The following is a 23,319-nucleotide window of genomic DNA, read 5'->3' on the forward strand; positions in this document are numbered from 1 at the left end:
AATGTTCTGACTGTTTGTGACCCTATCGACTGTAGCCCGCCAGGTTGCTTTGTCCATGGGGTTCTCCAGGCAAGAATACCGGAGTGGATTGCCATTTCCTACTCCAGGGAATGTTCTTGAACCAGGGGTTGAATCCGTGTCTCTTATGTCAGTTGCATTGGCAGATAGATTCTTCACCAGGAGTCACCTGGGAAGTCCCTTATTTCCGACCCTTCCTTTCTATTTATCTTATGTTTGGCTGTGCTGCGCCTTCACTGCTTTGCTTGTGCTTCCTCCAGTTGTGGTGCACAGGTCTCTCATTGTGGTGGCTTCTCTGGTTGCACACTATGGGCTCTAGGCATTTGGGCTCACAGGCTTGGTTGCCCCGAGGCACGTGGAATCTTCCTGGACCAGGGTTGAAACCCGTGTCCCCTGCATTGGCAGGCAGACTCCTATCCCACTGTACCACCAGGGAAATCTTCTGATGAGTCTATAATCTTAATAATTTTTCATTTTTGACTGGTGAAAGATACCTCACTTAAGGAATCGTAATTTAAGTCTTGATAGGAGAGAGGCATGGGTCACAGAGGTCCCAGCAGACTGGGGCCAGCAGCCTAGGCTTGAGTCCACTCTCTCAAGGACCTGAGGGAAGTTACTTGAACTCTCAGTGCCCTGGTTTTCTCATCTGTAAATTGAGACTAAGCCCGGTCCCTACATCCAGAAGTTCATTAAAGCTGAATGTTCAGCACATACCATTATGATTGTTGTTATGTAATCATAACCACACAAGCTCTCACCAGGTATCAGGTGTTGGGGTGAGGTGCTTTGCATTTAGTATTGTCTCAGTCATTTCAACAACACTGTGAGAGTGTGTGTATTTGGGGAAAATGATAATATTTAATTACTTTTGACATCACGGGCTTTCCCAGTGACTCAGATGGTAAAGTGTCCACCTGCCAATGCAGGAGACGTGAGTTTGATCCCTGAGTCAAGAAGATCCCTTGGAGAAGGGAATGGCTACCCATGCCAGTATTCTTGCCTGGAGGGTGCCTTGGACATAGAAACCTGGCAGGCCACAGTCCTTGGGGTCACAGAGATTTGGACATGACTGAGCAACTGATACTTTCACTTTCACTTTGACATCATAATAGCACCTTTGCTGCCAAAATGCTTACTTTGGTTATAGAAATTTTGCTTGGGCCCAGAAAGCACATAGGATCCACCATCTGCCTGACTTAGGAATTATGTAGTTTATGCCAACAATTCTCAAAGTGTGGTCTGATGACTTCTGGCAAGGGGTCCCTGAGACCTTTCCAGGGGATCCTCAAGGTCAAAGCTATATTAATAATAATACTAAAATGGCATTTGCTGTTTTCACTTGTTCTTCTATTAGCACACAGTGGAATTTTCCAGAGGCTACATGGTGTGATATCACAACACACTGGATGCAGAAGCTGGGAAGAGAATCTGTCTATCTTCTAAGTCAGGCATTAAAGAGATTTGGAAAAAAAAAAAAAGTGCAATGATGCCACTTTTTCCTCTAAGTTATATTGTTTTGGAAAATATACTTATTTTGAATTAAAATATGTGTTATATTAACATAATGTGCTTATTACTGTAATTTTAAATGAATTGACAAATATTAACGTTTCTCAACTTTAGCTTCTAATGTAGAATATGCATTGATAGATATAATATTACCGAATAAATGAAAGCTCTTTGCACTCCCCAGTAAGTTTTACAAACATAAAGGGATTTTAAGACCAAAATGTGTGAGAACCACTGATTCAATCTAAAGGTATTTCCTCCTTTGGGCCTAATCTCTGTGTTATACAACCTAGGAGCGGTTTTCAAAAGCAGGCTTGGTACATGAGGGTAGCTTCTTGGAGTTGAAAGGAGTGGGGGTTAATTTTTTCCACACTTTAATTTGCAGGATTCTAAAAGATTTGAAGGCATCGACATAGACTTTAAAGAGTTAGCTTATGATGCTCGGAAAACGCCAAATGTAGTGGAAGCCACCAACAAGCCAGGTCTTTACGAAAAGCTGGAAGATATTCAGAGCAGGTGATGGCCGGTGTGCAGTTGCCTTTGTAATGGAGAGGCTTTGTCTCTCTTCGTCTCTCAAGTCCTTACCTTAGTTAACTGCCCGAGTGAGAGAGTGAGCATGTGTGTCTGGTCGGGTACCTTGATTTGCCTGTGTGCTTGGGTAACATGGGATATTGTTAGAGGTGTTTATTCTGATTGAAATGTACTAGTAGGGCTATATGCACATGCCCACAGATGTTCCATGTATACATCACTCCTGAGGATAATCCACAAGTCACACTCGTTTGCATTTAGGGAACAGCCACATGCCTCTGGATCCTGGCAAACCTAACAAGGAAATTCTTTGTGCCCTCAGGCTGTGCCTGTGTGAGAAGGCCCTGGTGGAGTACCTGGACACCAAAAGGCTTGCCTTCCCCAGGTTTTACTTCCTCTCCTCTTCTGATCTTCTAGACATTCTTTCCAATGGCACAGCCCCTCAACAGGTAAGCAGGGAAGTGCTTGTAGAAAGTCAAAAGGCTTGAGATGCTCCAGCAGGAGAGTTTCAAGTTCCCCATTATGCCCCATTAAGCAATGTATCCATTTGACCTATGTTGCCATCAGCACGGTCCCTAAGCTCATCTCTGGCTACCTGCTTTTTTTTTTCCCCTTAAACCTTTCTAGGTAGCCCAGTTTCTTTCCAGTTGGATCTCTGTAGAGATTTGATTTTGATCTGTAGAGATCAAATTTTGATCTGTAGAGATCAAAATTTAAATTAAATTTTTGAAAATTTCTGTATGCTTGGATGCTTGCTTTATCTTTCTCTAACACATGATGAGGTTTTTGTTCCCTTTCTAAAAACTGGGGCTTTCACTATCTTGGAAATGTTTTCTTTCAGTATACTTTTGCATAGTATTTCTTTTTTTTCTTAGTTTTTTTTTTTATGTGGACCATTTTAAAAGTCTTTATTGAATTTGTTATGATATCGCTTCTGTTTTACGTTTTGGTTTCTTGGCCATGAGGCATGTGGGATCTTAGCTCCCTGACCAGGGGTTGAACCCATACCACCTGCATTGGAAGGTAAAGTCTTAACCACTGGACCGCCTGAGGAGTCTCTACATGGTATTTCTATCCCGGTTATGTGGATAATTTTTTCCCTCTGATTCATCATATTTCCGTAGGTTGAGATTATTATCTTCATCTGTTCATACATTTTTGTACATACTTATACACTTCTTTCTCTCTCAGTCCTCTTCCTTGGCATTCTTCCATGTCCCTCAGATTTATCCACGTCCCTCAGATTTATCCACCATATTTAAGTTGTGTGTTTTTATTTGGTCCTTTTGTGTTGCTAACACTGTTAAAAACTACACTGTACCATTTGTTTTCTTTATTTTTCTACCTCTACCAATTCTTCTTATCTTCTACCTCAAATTTTATAGAGTTCATGTTTCTTTCATTTAATTGAAAGCAAAACAAGGTGATATTTTTTCAACACTACTTCTGTTTCCTGTATTAAGCTTCTAATATATACAGATGCTTTTATTCTAGTTCTTGAGTCTGGCTTTCGCCTTCTTTTAAGTTGTGGGATAATTTCACAGGTCTTGTGTTAATTGTTTGTTCTTGTATAAAGAAAAGTCTTTCTCTATCATTTGTTCCAAGTCCCTGGGTGGGATCTCCTCCAGCACCTTCAGTTTACTTCAATACTCTTAGAATTTCTCCCGCCATCTCATAAGTGAGAGAGCTCATTGCCGTAAACATAAGGGTTAAAACTCACAGTTTTCAGGAGGCCCCTGTATTTCAAAAAAGCTCTACCTGAGGCAGCTTCCTGTTTGTCATTTCTTCTCCACCTGCTGTTCTTCTCACTGCAGGACCACAGTATGGTTCTGTCTGGCACCCTCCTAGGATTACTGCCCAAGGCATCACTGCCTCCGTATCATGAGATGCCATGCTTGGGAGAAGCTCTGGCACAACCAGGCTTTCTGCCTGGTGTGAGTTTGCTGGCCCTTGATGTGGACCCTCCAGAGGCTGGTCTCCTGCCTCAAAGTGGTTCCTACATCTGAGTGACTTCTTCCACAGGCCATGGTCACCACTGCCCTTGATCCTCCAGATTTGGGCATGTTAGCAGCAGCAGCAACATTCATCTGTAGACTCTCCTGTGCCTACCCTCCTGCAGCACAGTAGTGTTTTCTTAGGAAGAGGGCTTATGAATTAGTTATTGCTCCAGTCTGTTCCCATCCGTAGTAGATTAGGCAGAAATTACTCAAACCTTTGTGGCTTCGTTGGTTTGTAGTTAACGCGTGTTGCCCACTAGATCTATATTCCCTTTTATCCAGTCCAGCTAAATTCCATCTTCACATCTTCATCATTCCCTAGCTTCCTTCTAAACGTTTGGTACCCAACACTTTAATGGTTGTCACAGGGTAGCCCTTTAAGCAATACAATAATAATAAGTAGCTTCTAAGCAATAATCATAAGTGACTTCCTGGACATGCTCTCCACTTATAGGTTCAACGCCACCTTTCCAAACTCTTTGACAATATGGCCAAGATGCAGTTCCAACTGGACGCCAGTGAGAAGCCAACCAAGACCAGCCTTGGCATGTACAGCAAGGAAGGAGAATATGTGGCCTTCAGCGAGCCCTGTGACTGCAGTGGGCAGGTAACGCATGCCTTGCTCTCTCAAGTGTCTGCAGTCAAGCATCAGCCTTCAGAATGGCGATTGTGACCTTGGACCAGAACTGCTGTCTGTGCCTGGGGCCTGCCCAGTCCTCTGACTTGAACCGACATCAGAGCAGCTTCCAGCGCCCACTTTCCTCTCCCTGGGAAGGACACATGTCAATACCTGTATATCTTCCTCACTCAAAGTCCTGTGCAGAGAGCAATAAAATGCACATAAACAACTCCCTGAGTCAACAAGAAAAGGGTTTGGAAATGATTAGCGGCACCAGGAGACTTTAACATGACAAGCCCTGGGGCACCCCACTGGGGAATCTGGGTCACTGACACCTTCCCCGGGAGAAAATGTCCTTTGAAATCAACCATAAACCTGAGCGTTCACTTCTCTGTACACATACACCTCCTGCAGCCCTACCCCGTGGAGAGCCCACTGCCACCCTGCTCCAGAAGCTCCACATCTCCCCGGCACAGTTCAGGAAACACACAACACGACACCCTTCTCTTCTGAACCCCCCGACCCGTCTTTCACCATCTTCACTAAAGTAGACAAGTCTTTGTTCATTATCCTACTGCATTTTCCTCCTCTGCTTCTTTTTTCTCTTCTCTTTCTTTCCCTTCCATTTTCTCTGTGCTGTTCTCAGTCATGTCCCACTCTTCGCAACCCCAAGGACTGCAGCCCACCAGGCTTCTCTGTCCATGGGATTTCCCAGGTAAGAATACTGGAGTGGGTTGCCATTTCCTACTCCAGGGGATCTTCCTGACCCAGGGATCCAGCTCAAGCCTTTTGAGTCTCCTGCATTGGCAGGTCGGAGAAAGCAATGGCACCCTACTCCAGTACTCTTGCCTGGAAAATCCCATGGACGGAGGAGCCTGGTGGGCTGCAGTCCATGGGGTCGCTAAGAGTCAGACACGACTAAGTGACTTCACTTTCACTTTTCACTTTCATGCATTGGAGAAGGAAATGGCAACCCACTCCATTGTTCTTGCCTGGAGAATCCCAGGGACAGGGGAGCCTGGTGGACTGCCATCTATGGGGTCACACAGAGTCGGACACAACTGAAGCGACTTAGCAGCAGCAGCAGCATTGGCAGGTGTACTCTTTACCATTAGTGCCACCTGGGAAGCCCCCGTTATCCTAAATATCCAAAGAAACATGGTCCCTGGGGTGCTAATCCAGTCCAGAGTAAAGCCTGGAGAAAAGATCTTCTTCAGAGTTCCACCTTCATCCAAATCCAAATAAAAATCTCATTTTTATGAAAGGGACATTGGGGTTTGAGTCAAACCTTGGGTGTTCTTTCTGTAGACTCAGAAAGCATTTAGTTGGAAAATATAATCCATATGCACCGTGGACAAGGTCATGAGAATCCACTGACTTATTTACACCCCTGGGTCAGGAAGATCCCTTGTAGTAGGAAATGGCAACCCACTCCAGTTTTCTTGCTTGGGAAATCCCATGGACAGAGGAGCCTGGTGGGCTGCAGTCTTTGGGGTTATAGTCAGACAGTTCTGAGCATGCAAGCACAATCCAGATGAAGATTTCCCCCTAATCTCTGGTCAGTCGTCTTGTCTTCCCTAAACCTGCTCCTCTGCTCTGTGGGTCCCAGTGGGCACACCGCCCCCTCCCCCGTTGTTAATTGAGCTTCGGTCTCAACTACCATTGCCCTGCATTGCACAAACGAACAGTTTCTCTGTGCCTTTGGGCAACCATGTGGAGTTGCACATCTTGCCTGGGCTCATCTTCTTCAGTGCCTCTGTCTGAGTGGAAGAAAACGTGTGTCACTGAGCACATCTTCTTAGGAGCCCCGAGTCTAACCCCAAGCTCTTCTTCCAGGTAGAAATATGGCTGAACCACGTGCTGGCTCACATGAAGGCCACGGTGAGGCACGAGATGACAGAAGGTATAACCGCCTACGAAGAAAAGCCCAGGGAACAGTGGCTCTTTGACTACCCAGCTCAGGTATCCTCTGATCCATCCTCAGGCGCTCTCCTCCTCCATGGCCTCTGTCGGCCTCCTGGGGCTGCCAGGCTCACCCATGCTTCAGGGTCAGGAGAGGCTGGTCAGGAAGGGGTCAGCAGGAGGGACCAGGGAATTGTTAGCCACAATGCAATTCAGCGGTTACCTCAGGGCATTAAGGGTTGTCCATTTTACTCCATTAGCTGCATACAGCAGGGAGAAAACATAGACAATTTAACTCACTGAGCCAGCTCTCTTTGTATATGCCAAGCTCCCTGCTGAGCACAGGAGACACCAGCAGGAAACAAGACAATGTAATCCCACTCTGATGGAGTTTACAGACTGGCGTGGAAGTCAGCCACCTAAAGATGGGACCTGGTGTGATGGTAAAGGAAAGTCGGGGTCCTCTGGGAGCTGGTTAATGGAGTCTGGGGATGACCCTCCTGAAGACATGATTCTAGGCTGAGGTTTGAAATAGGAGTTGGCAGGTGAAAGATAGAGGGAAGAGCACCCAAGTGTGGGAAAGAATGTGGACAAAGGCTCAGATGCAAGCAAGAGTCAATGTGTTCGAGGCATGAGTAACAGGTGGAGGGAGCAAGGGACAGCAGATGGATTCAGGGGAGGAAACTGGGACACAGTTCTTATAGACCATGCATGGGAGTGATGTGATTCCAAGATATATCTAAGTCCTGTCCCAGGATCTCAGGAGGGTAATAAAAGAAAGAGGGGGAGCTAATGAGGTTACTTTTTAATGACCTTGGCTGCAATACACCACCCCTCCCTTCCCTGTTAATGTCTAGTATTGGGCTGGCCGAGAAGTTCCTTTGGGTTTTTCTGTAACATCCTACAGAAAAACCCAAACAAACTCTTTGGCCAACCCAATACTACTGCTGGTACATTTGGGGGTTACAGATATCTGGTGGTGATTGAAGCCATAGGAGTTAGGTAAGAGTGTGTAGACCAAGCTGAGGCTGCAGATCAAACCCACGAGCATCATCCAAAGGCTGCATAGGCAGAGAAACCAGGGCAGCAGAATGAGGAACAGTCCCTTTTCTGATGGAAGGAATACCTGGGAATGGCAATCACGGAAACTAAAACAGAAGGCGTTGATAGCAGGTAAGAGGTCAGTTATGCCACACACGTCTAAGAGGTCAAGCCAAGTAAAGAGGCTAAGGAACATCCATGACCTTGGTGAGGCCATCTCAGTGAAGTGGTAGTGAAGAGATCACACTGCCGGTAGTTGAGAAGGTAGGAGAAGGCAGGAAATGTTGACAGTGAGTGTAGACAGAGCAGAGAAATAAGCCAGTGCTGCAGAAGGAAAGGAGCCTCCCAGGTGGCGCTAGTGGTAAAGAACCCACCTGCCCATGCAGGAGACATGAGTTCACTCCCTGGTCGGGAGGATCCCCTGGAGAAGGAGATGACAGCCCACTCCAGTATTCTTGCCTGGGAAATCCCACGGACAGAGGAACCTGGTGGGCTACAGGAGTCGCAAGTACAATTGCACATCACGTTCAGACCATTCTGACAAGATTACACTGCAGGAGGAACCTCTAAAAAAATCCAAACATGTCTAAATCCAAAGGCAAAAAGGAACAGGTAAATTCAAGAATAGTACTTTTTACTACAACAGAATTCTGTGCTCCACGAAGTGAATAATTCCCACCAGGATTCCTTGTTTGCCTGAATCAGAATTTTGAGGCAAGAAAATGTGTTTCTTCCTGCATTCTGACAGATTCATCTAGAGCAGTGTCTCCTGAGCCAAGTGGGACCACAGAGGATCCATGTCTCTAAATTCTTCACCATGCAGAATCGAAATTATGCATTTTCCGTATTAAATCTTCTGTTTCTCAGCAAGCAGAAGAAAGGTTCATTTAAATCACTTTTTCCATTTATTTATTTTGAATCTCTGAAGAATACAAATCAAAGTGTTGTTGTTGTTTGGTTGCTCAGTCATGTCCAACTCTCTGCGACCCCATGGACCATAAGCCCACCAGGGTCCTTTGTCCATGGGATTTTTTAGGCAAGAACACTGGAGTGGATTGCCATTTCCTTCTCCAACAAATCAAAGTGACCACACTGAATTTCAGTGTCATCCTTCCTGAGCTGTGAAGAGTGGACCTTTTAAAGTTAGAGACACAGATGTAAGAATGGACATGTGGACACAGGGCAGGAAGGGGAGAGTGGGATGAATGGGGAGATGGGATTGCCATGGATACACTACCATGTGTGAAATAGGTAGCTAGTGGGAAGCTGCTGAATAGCACAGGGAGCTCAGCCCTGTGCCCTGTGATGACCAAGATGGGTGGGACGTGGGGTCCAAGATGGAGGAGACATATGTATACATATAAACTGATGAATCACTTCGTTGTACAGCAGAGACCAACACGTGTTGTAAAGTAATCAGACTCCAATTTAAAGAAAGAGCAGGCTTTTCAAAGTTAAAAATTTGAAGAGATTTTTAAAGATATAGTGTAAGTACTATGGTCAAGAAAAAAATCTGCCACACATAATCAGCAGTGGCTCACTCAGCTAGAATACTCACTCAACTGTAAGGGTTTCCAGAAGAACAGAGCAAAGACTATCATTGAGATGTCCAATCAAGACTTTGTTATCCTCCCAGGCACAGGAAAGGTGCTGTGGCCTGAGAAGCAAAAACAGAAAGGTCAGTGTAGCAATTTCTAAAAGCTACTAACATTGACCTGAATGAGCCTTTAGCTGTTCTCAACCACATGGTGCATTTTTCAAGAGCAGAAAGGACTCTCCCCACTTGTGTTGTACCCACTTTTTATCTCCGAGGACTTAGAAGCACATGTTCAAGGGAACAGTGCTGGTGGAAGAGGGAGGGAAGGGATGTCCATCACCCACACAATTATATTCTCAGCCCCTGCTGTGTGACAGTGGGCTGGTTTGAGAGACAGTCCTGGTAATGGCTTTCCTAAGCAACTCTTGGTGCCATAGGTGGCCCTGACCTGCACCCAGATCTGGTGGACCACAGAGGTGGGCATGGCATTTGCAAGGCTGGAGGAAGGCTATGAGAATGCCATGAAGGACTATTACAAGAAGCAAGTGGCCCAGCTCAAAACCCTCATCACCATGCTCATTGGCCAGCTCTCCAAGGGGGACCGGCAGAAGATCATGACCATATGCACCATCGATGTCCATGCCCGGGACGTGGTGGCCAAGATGATTGCTCAGAAGGTGAGTCCCGGACTCTCAAGAGTACCGCTCTTTGTGGGTAGCTATACCACAAGTATTGGGATTTGGGAGAAGCTCACATGTGGCCAAAACACAGGGCCTCCAAACTCTGCACCAGTCGGGGATCTGGGAGAAGATCAAGGTGGCTGCTCCTACCTTAAAAACCCCAGCAAAACAGCATCATCCAAGTGGCTCGTGCTTTCTGTGCCATACCGGGCAGTGTGCTGCTCTCCTGAATTGTGCACAACACCTGAGCCCTGTGAATTCTGCAGCCATGGGGCCACCTCCTACCTGTTGAATCTTGTGATTTACCAACCTACTCTGCCACTCCCTCTCTAGGTAGATAACGCCCAGGCCTTCCTCTGGCTGTCCCAGCTAAGGCACCGATGGGATGACGAGGCCAAACACTGCTTCGCCAACATCTGTGATGCCCAGTTTCTATACTCCTATGAGTACCTGGGAAATACCCCTCGCCTGGTGATCACGCCCTTGACAGACAGGTGAGCACTAGCATCAGCCACTGACACAGGAGCCTTCTGCTGTCTGGCTCTCACCATCCACGGTCACTTGCCATTTGTCCGCAAAGCTGCAGGGCGAGGGCCAGACTTAACCCAACAGTTGTAACATAAACTGAAATGGCATAGGACAGAAGCCTGATCAGAGCAAACCCCAGAGCAAATCAGTGAGCCACGTTTGTTTGTTTTTAATTTATTTATTTGGCTGTCTTGGGTCTTAGTTGTGGCATGCAGGATCTCTCATTGTGGTGCACACATTCTCTAGTTTTGGCACACAGGCTCTGGAGTGCATGGGTTCAGTGGTTACGCCAGGCAGACTAATAGTCACTGGAAATGCAGAGATCACTAAAACTTAAACTCCAGTTTTGTTGAGGGAAATAAGACACGTGTAGATAAAACTTTCAGAAGTATAAGGGGAAGGATTTCCCCGGTGGTCAAGTGGTTGGGACTCTGTGCTGTCAATGAAGGGGGCTCAGGTTTGACCCCTGATTGGGGAACTATGATGTTGCATGTTGCACTGCACGACCAAGAAAAACAAAAGTTTAAAAAAATCATGCTGAAGAAATGATGCTTTTGAACTGTGGTGTTGGAGAAGACTCTTGAGGATCCCTTGGACAGCAAGGTGATCAAATCAGTCAATCCTGAAGGAAATCAGTCCTGAATATTCATTTTAGGGACTGATGCCTCAGCTGAAGCTTTAATACTCTGCCACCTGATGATAAGAACTGACTCACTGGAAAAGACCCCGACGCTGGGAAAGATTGAAGGCGGGAGGAGAAGGGGATGACAGAGGATGAGAAGGTTGGATGGCATCACTGACTCGATGGACATGAATTTGAACAAACTCAGGAAAACAGTGAAGGACAGGGAAGCCCAGCATGCTGCAGTCCATGGGGTCACAAAGAGTTGGACATGACAGAGCAACTGAACTTATTAAAATAAATAGCACAGGGAAATGTGCAAGGTCATAGTACAGAATAGGGCACGGAGCCACTCACTACAGACTTCCAAGTAAGTGACCTCTGAGCACAGAGGATCTCAGCCACTGCAGGAAGAAGAGGACCAGGAACTCTCCAAGGAACACAGTATCTGATTTGGACCCTGAAGGGTGCGTAGGACTCTAATAGGATTTCAGTTGGTTTTAGGATGACAGACAGGCTATCCATGAAATTGTACAGAAAGCTGTGCATGTGTCACCTTTTCTATTGAAAAGGCACACTGTTGTTTTTCAGTCTCTCAGTTGTGTCTGACTCATTGTGACCCCAAGGACTGCAGCATGACAGGCTCCCCTGTCCTCCCCCGTTCCCCGGAGTTTGCTCAAATTCATGTCCATTGAGTTGGTGATGCTATCTAACCAGCTCATCTTCTGTCACCCCCTTCTCCTTTTGCCATGAGTTGGATCTATAGCATCCATTAATTGTTAAAGTGGTCTGGGATGCCCCAAAGTTGAAGAACTACGGATTAGCGTTCCGGTTGGAATTTTGTGGGCAAAGATGTGGATATGGGAAAATTTAAAGCATGTTCTTGGAAGAGGGACTTTGGGGGAAGTAGTCAGGAATGAGCCTGGTAAGATAGGAAAGAGTCTAACTGTGAAATGTGAAAATCATATTCTTTATCCAGTAAGGAGTGATCAACTATTGAAACTTTTTCATCAGAGGAGTAAAAAAGGATGAAAACTTGTAAAGATTCATCTGACAAAAGAATGTGGGCAAAGGACAGAGAGGACAGGGAGATAAGGTCATGATCCGTGTCAGAAATGGTATATTAATTCTGCAGAGACTTCTATAAATTCTGTTAAATGCTGGTGCCCTTTCCCCTTATAATTCCACTGAACATTAAATCTCTTCTTCTGCAAAAAGACCTGTGTATGTGAGTGACTGGCTCACCCAGAATAAGCAACCTGTAGGTAATGAAGACACGGTCGTAAATTGTGATGGTTAAAGTGGCCAAATAGAATCCGAGCCATCTTCTACTTAATTTTCTCTCTGCCTATTTTAAGTATTATCACCTGTATTCTGGCTAAATCCTCAGATATATTTCCAAATAACAATTAGTGAAATTGTAATCACTCTGCTCGCAGAACGAATAGGGGTGTGGGAACTTCAAAGTCACTGGAGGTCCCAGCATCATCCATAGAGGAAGACCTCCTGGTCCCTCTCCCCCCATGCTTTTCATTTTTGTAATTCATCTTCCACCCAGAGTCCCGCTCAAACCACTCATTTGTTTACTCTTGCATCTCTCTGTTTCATGGGAGCTTGTAGAGGTCACATCACTGTCTCCAGCTGCTCCCCACTACATTTAGACTAAAATATGAATTCCTTGTGGAACATCGTAATTCCTGCCAACCCCCCTGAGGCCTCACAGCCTGCAGTCCAGCCACACTGGCCTCCTCTGTGTTCCTCGATCCCTTTAAGTTCATTTCAAGGTACAACCTTGAATATGTGTGGTCCCTTCTGTCTGGACTGCTCTTCCCCATGCTTTCTGCTCCGCTGTCATCCTCTCATCCTTTCTTGTTCTGCTCTTCACTCTGAGGAGACCTTCCATGACCACTCTTTCTAAAAGACAACCTCTCCCACCTCTCAAACACACACACACACACACACACACACACATACCTGTACACACACAAATAACATTAAGGATCCCCCCATTTATCCTCTCCCTAAGAGCTTCCCTAGTAGCTCAGCTGATAAAGAATCCACCTGCCATGCAGGAGACCCGGTTTGATTCCTGGGTCGGGAAGGTCCACTGGAGAAGGGATAGACTACCCATTCCAGTATTCTTGGGCTTCCCTTGTGGCTCAGCTGGTGAAGAATCCGCCTGCAGTGCAGCAGACCTGGGTTTGATCCCTAGGTTGGGAAGATCCCCTGGAGAAGGGAACGGCTACCCACTCCAGTGTTCTGGCCTGGAGAATTCCATGGACTGCATAGTGCATGGGGTCACAAAGAGTCAGACACTACTGAGCGACTTTCACTTTCACTTTTCAGCATCTCCCACATTCTGAAATGAACTTACCTTCTGGCTTCTTGGCAACAGTACCCTTTGGAATGTAAACTTTTTCCTCTCAGAGATCTTTGTCTGTCTCATCTGTTGCTATTTTTACCAATATCTAGTAGATGTTGAAGAGAAGGCGATGGCACCCCACTCCAGTACTCTTGCCTGGAAAATCCCATGGATGGAGGAGCCTGGTAGGCTGCAGTCCGTGGGGTCGCTAAGAGTCGGACACGACTGAGCGACTTCACTTTCACTTTTCACTTTCATGCATTGGAGAAGGAAATGGCAGCCCACTCCAGTGTTCTTGCCTGGAGAATCCCAGGGACGGGGGAGCCTGGTGGGCTGCCGTCTCTGGGGTCGCACAGAGTCGGACACGATTGAAGCAACTTAGCAGCAGCAGCAGCAGCAGTAGATGTTGAATTACTATCTCTCAGTGAATGAATGCGGAGAAGGCAATGGCACCCCACTCCAGTACTCTTGCCTGGAAAATCCCATGGATGGAGGAGCCTGGTAGGCTGCAGTCTGTGGGGTCGCTAAGAGTCGGACACGACTGAGCGACTTCACTTTCACTTTTTACTTTCATGCATTGGAGAAGGAAATGGCAACCAACTCCAGTGTTCTTGCCTGGAGAATCCCAGGGATGGGGGAGCCTGGTGGACTGCCGTCTATGGGGTCACACAGAGTCGAACACAACTGAAGCAACTTAGCAGCAGCAGCAGCAGTGAATGAATGATAGTTCATTGTTGAAAACCCAGGCTGTAAGAATGACAGAATTGGGAAGAGGGGATTGACTCAAAGGAGGGGTCCACATGGGACTCCGTCTATGCCTTGGCTCCCAAAGAAGAAGCAGGTCCTATGCTCTCTCCTGCTCTCAGCTGGGCACCCACTCTGCTCCCTGCCCCAGCTGAAGACAGAAGGCAGACAGCGTCAGTTCAGGGGGAGAGGCAGATTTCTCTGTAGCTAGAACAGTAAAGGCAGCAGCAACTCTGAGGGTTCGGGTGTCTCAGGGGTTTTGCTAGGGCTTCACTGGATCACAATCAGTTGGAGGGGCTCATTCGCTGTGGGTACAGGGAAAAGCTTTCCCACCTGGAGTTTCATTCACAGGGGACCCTCTCACATGTCTTTGCCTTTGTGGTGATTCTCAGCAAGACACCTGTTCTAAACAGGAAGGGCATCCGGAAGGGTGTTCTCTCTGACAGTGAGGGTTTTTTTGCCTGCCTTGGACTATGAGCTAATAGTTTGGGAATTTATATCACTCAGAGCAGAGAAATGAAGCTATTATATGTTTGAGCAACTTGATTAATGTCTGTCTCTAGCTTTGGACTCTATGTTCCACAAAAGCATTGACTTTGATTGGCTCACTGCTCCATAGTGCCCCAGGACTCAACATCATGTCCAGCAAATAACAGGCATTTGAGAAATATTCCTTGTGTAAAAGCAGTGAAATGATTTCTGAGACCTGGGTTGACGCATTCAGCTTCCCATACCAGAGTATTTCCTTCCTCTCCCCTGGCACATCAGACATTATTCCAAGTAATAAAAAGTACACGACTTTCCTTTTTCCTGGGTCTTCACACCTGCCCATGGGTTGAAGGCGATGATTGCCTCTTTTGGAGTTAGAGATCTCTAGTACTCTAATGCTGAAGGAAATGGCAACCCACTCCAGTGTTCTTGCCTGGAGAATCCCAGGGACAGGGGAGCCTGGTGGGTTGCTGTCTATGGGGTCGCACAGCGTCGGACACGACTGAAGCGACTTAGCACAGCAGCAGTAGCAGTACTCTAATGCTGAATACCTCCTAGAGGGACGGGGTAAAGTTTGGACAATGAATTATTACCAAAATAGGCATTATTACCTCTCCTATGGAAGAATGCAAATAGGAACTTGATTTGCTGCAAAGATCAGTGAATACTGTACAGAGCTTGACCTTGTTCTGCACATGAGATGCTCTTCTACTGTGGAGTGCATACTTATACGGCAAATTCTATTTTCTCATTGACTTCCATTATTATCTCAAGAAATGTCTTGGCCAGAAAAAAAAAAAAAAATTGGCTTCCACCCAGAAAATCACATTTTAAAGAGCATTGAGTTTTTGCTGGTGTACTGCTTAAGTACATTTAATTCTCTCCTGCCAGAGGAATTAATCAAATGGACAATTGATCTGCACAGCCTCTGCACATTCATTAAAGGCACAACCACATTACTGTATGTCCGAATGATTATGCCTGTTTCTTCGGAACGTCCCACTGCCTGGATGGGACCAGAATGTATAAGTAGGTACAATGGCTCAGCCACTGTCCCAGGACTTGAACACAATGCTAAGTTGAAGGGCTAAATGGAGATCCTTTTTCATGCTGAACAAAAGCTGTTCTCCTAGGTTGCCTCTTCATCTTTGGAGGATCTCCCCCCGCTTCACTCCCCTTCCCTCACCTTCACACACAGCCCCCTACTGGAAGGATTGTCTTAGTCAACTGCTTATCCATTTGCAGAACCTCTTAATTTCTTAGGCACTAAGGCAAGTGGGTGAGATATAATTGATGCAAGAGTCTGAGGGTGATTTTCTGAATAGGCCACAATTACCAAAGTCATGGTCTTCCCAGATTGCACTAGTGGTAAAGAATCCATCTGCCAATGCAGGAGAAGCAAGAGACACAGTTTCCATCCCTGGGTCAGGAAGATCCCCTGGAGAAGGAAATGGCAACCCACTCCAGTATTCTTGCCTGGAAAATTCCATGGACAGAAGAACCTGGCAGGCTACAGTCCGTAGGGTTGCAAAGAGTCAGACACGACTGAGCACACACACCCATAGCAAAATGATACCCTCTGTTTTCAAGTTTTTATTGAAACATAGTTGATTTACAGTGTAATATTAGTTTTGGGTATACAGCATAGTGATTCAATGTTTTTATAGATGATACTCCATTTAAAGTTATTGTAAAATATTGGGGGTGGGGTGGGAGGGAGGCTTAAGAGAGAGGGGATATATATACACATATAGCCGATTCATTTTGTTGTACAGCAGAAACTAACACAACGTTGTAAAGCAATTAGACTCCCATAAAGTAAATAAAGAAATGTACTGTGGTTAGTCCCGCATTGCAGGTGGACTCTTTACCATCTGAGCCACCAGGGAAGCCCAAATAAATAAATACATTTTTAAAAAGTTGTTATACAATATTGGTTCTATTCCCTTTGCTGTACATCACATCCTTGTATCTTATTTATTTTGTACATACCAGAGAGACAAGTCTTAATCCCCTTCCACTATATTATTCCTCTCTTCAACCCTCTTCCCACTGATATCTGCTAGTTTGTTGTGTGTATCTGTCTGTTTTGTTATATTCATTCACTTTATTTTTTTGGATTCTACATAGAAGTGAAAATGTACAGTATTTGTCTTTCTCTGTTTGACTTAACTGCACTTAGCATTATACCCTCCAGTGCCATCCATGCTGTTGCAAATGGCAAAATTTCATTCTTTTGAAAACCTTTGCACCATGAAGGAAACCATCAGCAAAATGAAAAGACAGTGTACTGAGTGGGAAAAGATACTTCTAACCATCACCCTGTTCAAAGCTTTGAGTCTATCAAATTGCCTCAGCCTATCTGTTCTTCCTCTGTTTCCTCATTATGTTAACCCATCTATATGCTGTACTCTTTAAGGACTGCAGCTGTATTGTCAGTTGTAATATTTTTATAGCAAGGTATTATCTATTTGCATTTTCCTTTTTTTTTAAGCTCTTCCTTTCTTCTTTCAAATGAGCTTTAATTATTTTGTCAAGTCCCAAAATATAAATGATTAGGGTTTTAATTGGTGAGCCTTAAAACCTTCAAATTAATTTTGAAAAAATGGCCTCACATATTTACAACATGTGCTCTCTTTCTCTTTGTTCATACCTTTGTTAGGGGAAGCACACTGACAGAAACTGCCCACCCTGGCTAGGTACCATAGTAACCATTTGCATGAGTTGTTTTATGACAGGAAGTCCTGGCAAGGAACACAGAACTAATAAGCTACCACCAACCAAAAGTGTCCGGGAAAGGTCAAAAAGAGACACCACATGTCTGACCACCTCCCAGAATCCTCCTCACTGGCCTCCGTCTTGGCTGAACAAGGTGAGCACCACCAGGAAGGAACTCTGAGTCAGAATGACTGGCTAAGGACAACCCGGAAACTAATCCCATCACCATAAAACCCAAGGTTGTGAGTTGTGGCAGAGCACTTCTCCTGGGTTCCCTCACCCTACTGCTCTCCACCTGGGTGCCCTTTCCCAATAAAATCTCTTGCTTTGTCAGCACATGTGTCTCCTCAGACAATTCATTTCCGAGTATTAGACAAGAGCCCAGTTTCGGGCCTGGAAGGGGTCCCCCTTCCTGCAACACCTTCAGCTGTGTTTCTTAGAAAAGTTTATAAATATCTTCATATAGATTTGAGTGTTTCTTATGGTTACCTCTGCTGCTGCTGCTGCTGCTGCTGCTGCTGTGTATCATTACCTCTAGGGAGTTTTAAATTTTTTATTCCTATATAAGGTTTTTTTTATTATATATATATATAAAATGAAATATATATATTTAAAACAACTTATTGAGCTTTATTTTATGTCAAAAATTTTGCCCACCCAAGTGTATAATTCAATGATTGTTAGTAACTTTATCAAGTACTGTAAACACCACCATAAATCAATTGCAACATTTTTATGCTCCTCAATAAGATCCCTCATGGCCATTTATAGTTAATCCTCATTCCCACCCACAGTCCTGTGCAGTCACTAATCTATTTCTATCTCTATAAATTCGCCTATTTTGTACATTTCTTATAAATGGAATCTTACAGTGTGTTGTCTCTTGTGTCTGGCTTGTTTCATTTTATGTGATGTTTGGGGGTTTTTCCTTATAAAATATGTGTCAGTAATTTGTTACTTATTATCTCTGAACAATAATCCATTTTACAGATAATGACATATTTTGCCTATCCAGTTATCTTAGGTAATTTTTAGTTTGGGGCCATTACAAACAGTGTTTCTGTGAACATTTGCTTGCAAGTTTTTGCATGGACATATGTTTTAATTTCTCTTGGGTTAATACCTAGGAGAGGAGTTGTTGGGTGGTATGGCAGTTTTATGTTTAACTTTTTGATAAATTATTTTCTGAACTAACTTGGTTGTCTTATATCCCCACCAGCAATGTGTGAGGCTTCCCATTTCTCCACATCCTTGACAACATTTATTATTATGTCTTATTATTGTAGCCATTCTAGTGGATGTGAAGTAGGATCTCATTTGAGTTTTAATTTGTATTTCTGTAATAATGATATTGAGCATATTTTCATGTGCTCATTGGCCATTTGTATATATTCTTTGGCATAATTTCTGTTCATATCTTTTGTCTATTGTTTGATTGAGCTGTTTGTACTCTTACTAAGTTCTCAGACTTTCTTGTATATTCTGGATATATTGCATATGTGTTTGCAAGCATTTTATCCCAGCCTGTTGCTTATCTTTTCATTTTCTTCATAGCATCTTTTGAAGTGCAAATGTTGTTAATTTTGATGAATGAAATTAAGCAAAGATGTCTTAGTTATAACAGCAAAAGTATAGTCCATAAAAGAAAAACCTGAAAAACAGAATCTCATCAAAATTCAGTTGTGTATAGGAAAAAGTTGGTCTTTGTAAATTTATCTCCTATTCTACCCATCTACTGCCTTGCAGTAAAAATTCTTTAAAATTTTCCACCGAGGACCTCAGTCCTACAACTAGTAAAGCTTAATTCGGCCAAGAATTCAAAGGAGACTGGAAGCAGGTTCTTCCCCAAGAGGGTCCAGATAAGAGTCCAGTCAACTGGTTCCTTGATTTTGACCCTGTGAGACCATCAGTAGAGGAGCCACCTGGATTCCTATGTATAGAAATGAGATTATAAATGGGTGTTTTTTTAAAAGCCTCTTTGTGTGTGTGTATAGCAATAGGAAATGAATAAAATCAGCTGTGATTTCACCAACTCTAAGATTAGCCAAACCACATGGCTAGAATAGCCTCAAATCTATTCATAGCTGAAATCAAGATATAGCACCTTTGATATTTTCTTTAATCTGCCATTTGAATGACTGTATCAAAAAAAAAAAAAAGAAAAAGAAAAGGGAAAGCTACATTTCCTGTATTTATTATCTTAACAGATAATATCTTGAAAGTGGATCAGCTTTCTACTTTCCAAGGCACTATCTTATCTCTTATCTCATCTTGTCCTCACAAGAGCCTGGTGGGTCAGATAAAAACAAAGCCGGTAGACATCACTTGCCCGAAGAAAGTAAAACCGACTTTAGCTCAGTACTAGGAAGGCCTTTCCAACAATTAGAACCAACCCACGGTGGAAGGGGCCAGCTTCTAAAATAATAAACCATGTCTTACTGGAAGACAAAGCTGCATGACAGTATTTGAAGGGTTTAATGGGACGCAGAGTGGCATGGTTAAAGAGCCAAGCCTCTGAGATCTCTTCTAACATTAAAAATCTGTCTTCCAGATAAGCAATCAAACTAAATTAATGCATATTCATGTTGGGGTTAGTCAGTGATTCCTTGCCATTTTCATAATTGCAGTTGTTTTATTTTTGTTTATTTTTAAAGTTTGTTTTTCAACTGTGGACCATTTTTAAAGTCTTTATTGAATTTCTTACAATATCACTTCTGGTCTTTTTATGTTTCGGTGTTTTGGTCTCAACTCCCTGACCAGGGAACAAACTCACACCTTCTTGCTTTGAAAGGCAAAGTCTTAATCTACTGGACCACCAGGGAAGTCTCTGCAGTTGTTTTTGAGGCAGCAGATCTATCTAAATTCCTTTGTGCAAAGAAAATCCTGTATGATAGACCCCCAATGACACATTTTTTCAAAGGCACCAAAGTTTATTAACCTGGGTGGATTTCACAAAGGCTTTGTAGTAGAGGCAAGCTTTGAAGTTAGTATGTCTGACTCCTGAGTCCTTGCCTCGAACCACAACAGCGTGATCTGCCCTCTCAGTAGGAAACAGGAGCAGATTGAAGCAGCGACTTAGACATTTAAAGAGATGGACAGTCTAATGAGACTGCAGACCGAATCTTGGAGGAGGAGTGTGTGTCCCAAAGAATAGGACATCCTGCTGGCTCAGTGGCCCAACTGTAATGCCAGTGCCCTCCACCCCTCCCAACACATACAGAGGGGAGGAATACTCTTTCCTTTCTTTGTGTTTTCCTCATGGCCCAAGCCAAAGGCCCACTGCCCCTGCCTTGGTTACTAGAACTCCTTAGACAGCCCACCTTCCCTCCCTTAACCTCAGTCTCTTTGCGTTGTGCGTGCCTGCTCAGTCATGTCCGACTCTTTGTGACCCCACAGACTGCAGCCCACCAGGTTCCTCTGTCCATGGGATTCTCCAGGCAAGAATACTGGAGTGGGTTGCCATTTCCTCCTCTAGGGGAATCTTCCCTACCCAGGGATCAAACCCATGTCTCCTATGTTTCCTGCATTGGTAGGTGGATTCTTTACCACTGAGCCATCTGGGAAACCCACAAATCTCAATCTATCCATCTGTGATTTAAGGGGTTTGGATTAGTTGATCTCAGAAATTCCTTCCAGCTCCAGAGTTCCTGTTATTATGGGCAATTATATATATAATTGCCCATAATATATATGAGCAATTGCATATATATATATATATATATACATGCTGCTGCTAAGTTGCGTCAGTCATGTCCAACTCTGTGCGACCCCATAGATGGCAGCCCACCAGGCTCCCCCGTCCCTGGGATTCTCCAGGCAAGAACACTGGAGTGGGTTGCCATTTCCTTCTCCAATGCATGAAAGTGAAAAGTGAAAGTGAAGTCACTCAGTTGTGTCCCATTGCCTTCTCTGATATATATATACACACATACACACACACATGTATGTATGTATTTTGGCATTTCCCCCCAAGTGCTTCTTCTAGAGATACTCAGAAGCTCAGTAGATGCTCAAAAGGAGATTGACACCCAGATCTGAGTATTTCTTTTGGGAGATTCTTGAGTTTCCTTGAGAATTCTGTTTTTGTGGAACCTTGTTCTTCTGGGCTCTCAGATTCCTTGAGAGCTTTGCTGCTGCAGCGAGATGAGGTCTGAGTTGCCCCCTAGCTGAGAAGAAGAGGCAGCTGTGGGACAGTAAAAGGTTGGGAGAGTTGGCTGGGGGCCAGGATTCCCCTGTCCAGGCAGTTGCCTTTCATCGTGGGGATACTCAGGGCTACAGCAGGCCCTCAAAGGTCTGGGTGAAGCCTCAGGAAGAAGCCTGAGACTGGCGAGATGGAAGGCCTTGGGGTCAGTGTGGAGGCAGAGCTCAGCCTAAGAGCACAGGTTTGGTTAAGGCTGCACATAGAACTCTGAGGATGTAGCTATCAGTGTTGGAGAGAAGCGTTGCCAAGTGATCACAGTGACTGAGGAAGGTGAGGTGGGACCTAGCTTTTCACCTTAACCCTGACTTGCCTTCCCTTGTGGCTCAGTAAAGAATCTGCCTGCAGTGCAGGAGGCTTGGGTTGGACCCCTGGGTCGGGAAGATTCCCTGGAGGGGAGAGCATGGCAACCCACTCCAGTACTCTTACCTGGAGAATCCCATGGGCAGAGGAGCCTGGCAGGCCACAGTCCATGGGGTCACAAAGGGTCAGATATGACTCAGAAATGAACACTTTCACTTTCTGACTCACCTCACCTTCTGGCCCATCTCACAGATCAGGAGCTGTAGGGCTTCCCCCAAGGCTCAGTGGTAAAAAAAATCTGCAGTGCTGAGGACATGAGCTCGACTCCTGGGTCGGGAAGATCCTCTGGAGAAAGAAATGACAACCCACTCCTGTATTCTTGCCTGGGGAATCCCGTGGACAGAGGAACCTGGAGGGCTACGGTCTATGAATTCGCAAAGAGTTGGATGTGACTTGGTGACTAAACAACAACAGAATAACAACGTGATTCAGTTGCATGAGCCCAGGTCCCCAGGGGTTAAAGGCAGCCCGCCCATCCCCTCCTCACCCCATTACACAGGAGAACTCCAGGTAGAATAGCAATTCTGCATATTCTCTCCACCTGGGCAGACTGCCTTCCTGGGTTTCTTTGTCAAAGGCTGAAGTAGCTATGGGAATTTCACACTGAATTAAAGGAGAATTCAGGAACTTCAAAGCTTTTCAAAGCAATTTTGGTGGCAGTGGAGGTGCAGTCACCATCTGGTGAGAAAAGTGTTAAGTCAGAGATTCTGGTCAACTCTAGCATCAGATTCAGAACCAAAGAGTTCATTTCAGAGACACCCCTTTCCTCAGACAGCCCCACCCCCCATCTACACTGCAGGTTGAGAGCTTCTGTATTGATTTTCTAGGTATTAAAAAAGCCAATGCCACAGTTTTAAAAGCTCTGTTGAGATACAATTTACATGTCTTAAAGTAAGACACCCATTACAAGTGTACAAATCAATGACTTCTAGTGAATTCTTAGACTTGTGCAGCCGAGATCACAATTTAGCTTTAGAATATTGCTGCCACCCTGTTTGCAATCAGAGCTCTCTCCCATCACCCTCCCTAGGCAGCCCCTGATGTGCTATCTCTGTGTCTTGTAGACATTTCGTAAATGGAATAGTATGGGATCTTTTGCATCTGACTTCCTTCATTTTAATGTTTTTAAGGTTCATGCATGTTGTATGTGTCAGTACTTGATTCCACTACTTTGTTAAATAGCATTCCATTGTGCAGATATATTGCATTTTGTTTATCCATTCATGGTTGATGGACACCTGAGTTATTTCCAGTTTCTTATTGTTACAAATATTGCTGCTTTGAACATTCCTGCGTAAGTCTTTGCAGGATCTTTTAGTTTGGGCATTTGAACTCTTAGGTGCAGCATGTGGGATCTAGCTCCCTGACCAGGGATGGAACTTGGGCGCCCTGCTTTGGGAGCATGGAGTCTTAGCCACTGGACCACCAGGGAATTCCCTTGTCATTAACTCTTGAGTCAGC

The 23,319-nt window shown here is 44.7% G+C and overlaps 1 protein-coding gene across 2 annotated transcripts in view; it reads left to right on the forward strand.

The window, feature by feature from the left end:
- The window catches only part of DNAH9 (dynein axonemal heavy chain 9), a 285,309-nt gene that overhangs the window by 81,544 nt on the left and 180,446 nt on the right, over window positions 1–23,319 (forward strand). For both annotated transcript variants that reach the window (XM_027516812.1, XM_027516811.1), the window contains exons 21-26: window positions 1,913–2,043; window positions 2,381–2,507; window positions 4,510–4,662; window positions 6,511–6,636; window positions 9,592–9,831; window positions 10,168–10,328. In XM_027516812.1, the coding sequence (XP_027372613.1) occupies window positions 1,913–2,043; window positions 2,381–2,507; window positions 4,510–4,662; window positions 6,511–6,636; window positions 9,592–9,831; window positions 10,168–10,328 (938 nt within the window). The remainder of the gene's footprint in view (window positions 1–1,912; window positions 2,044–2,380; window positions 2,508–4,509; window positions 4,663–6,510; window positions 6,637–9,591; window positions 9,832–10,167; window positions 10,329–23,319) is intronic.

Source organism: Bos indicus x Bos taurus, chromosome 19 (assembly GCF_003369695.1).
Source record: "Bos indicus x Bos taurus breed Angus x Brahman F1 hybrid chromosome 19, Bos_hybrid_MaternalHap_v2.0, whole genome shotgun sequence".
Lineage (NCBI taxonomy): Eukaryota > Metazoa > Chordata > Mammalia > Artiodactyla > Bovidae > Bos > Bos indicus x Bos taurus.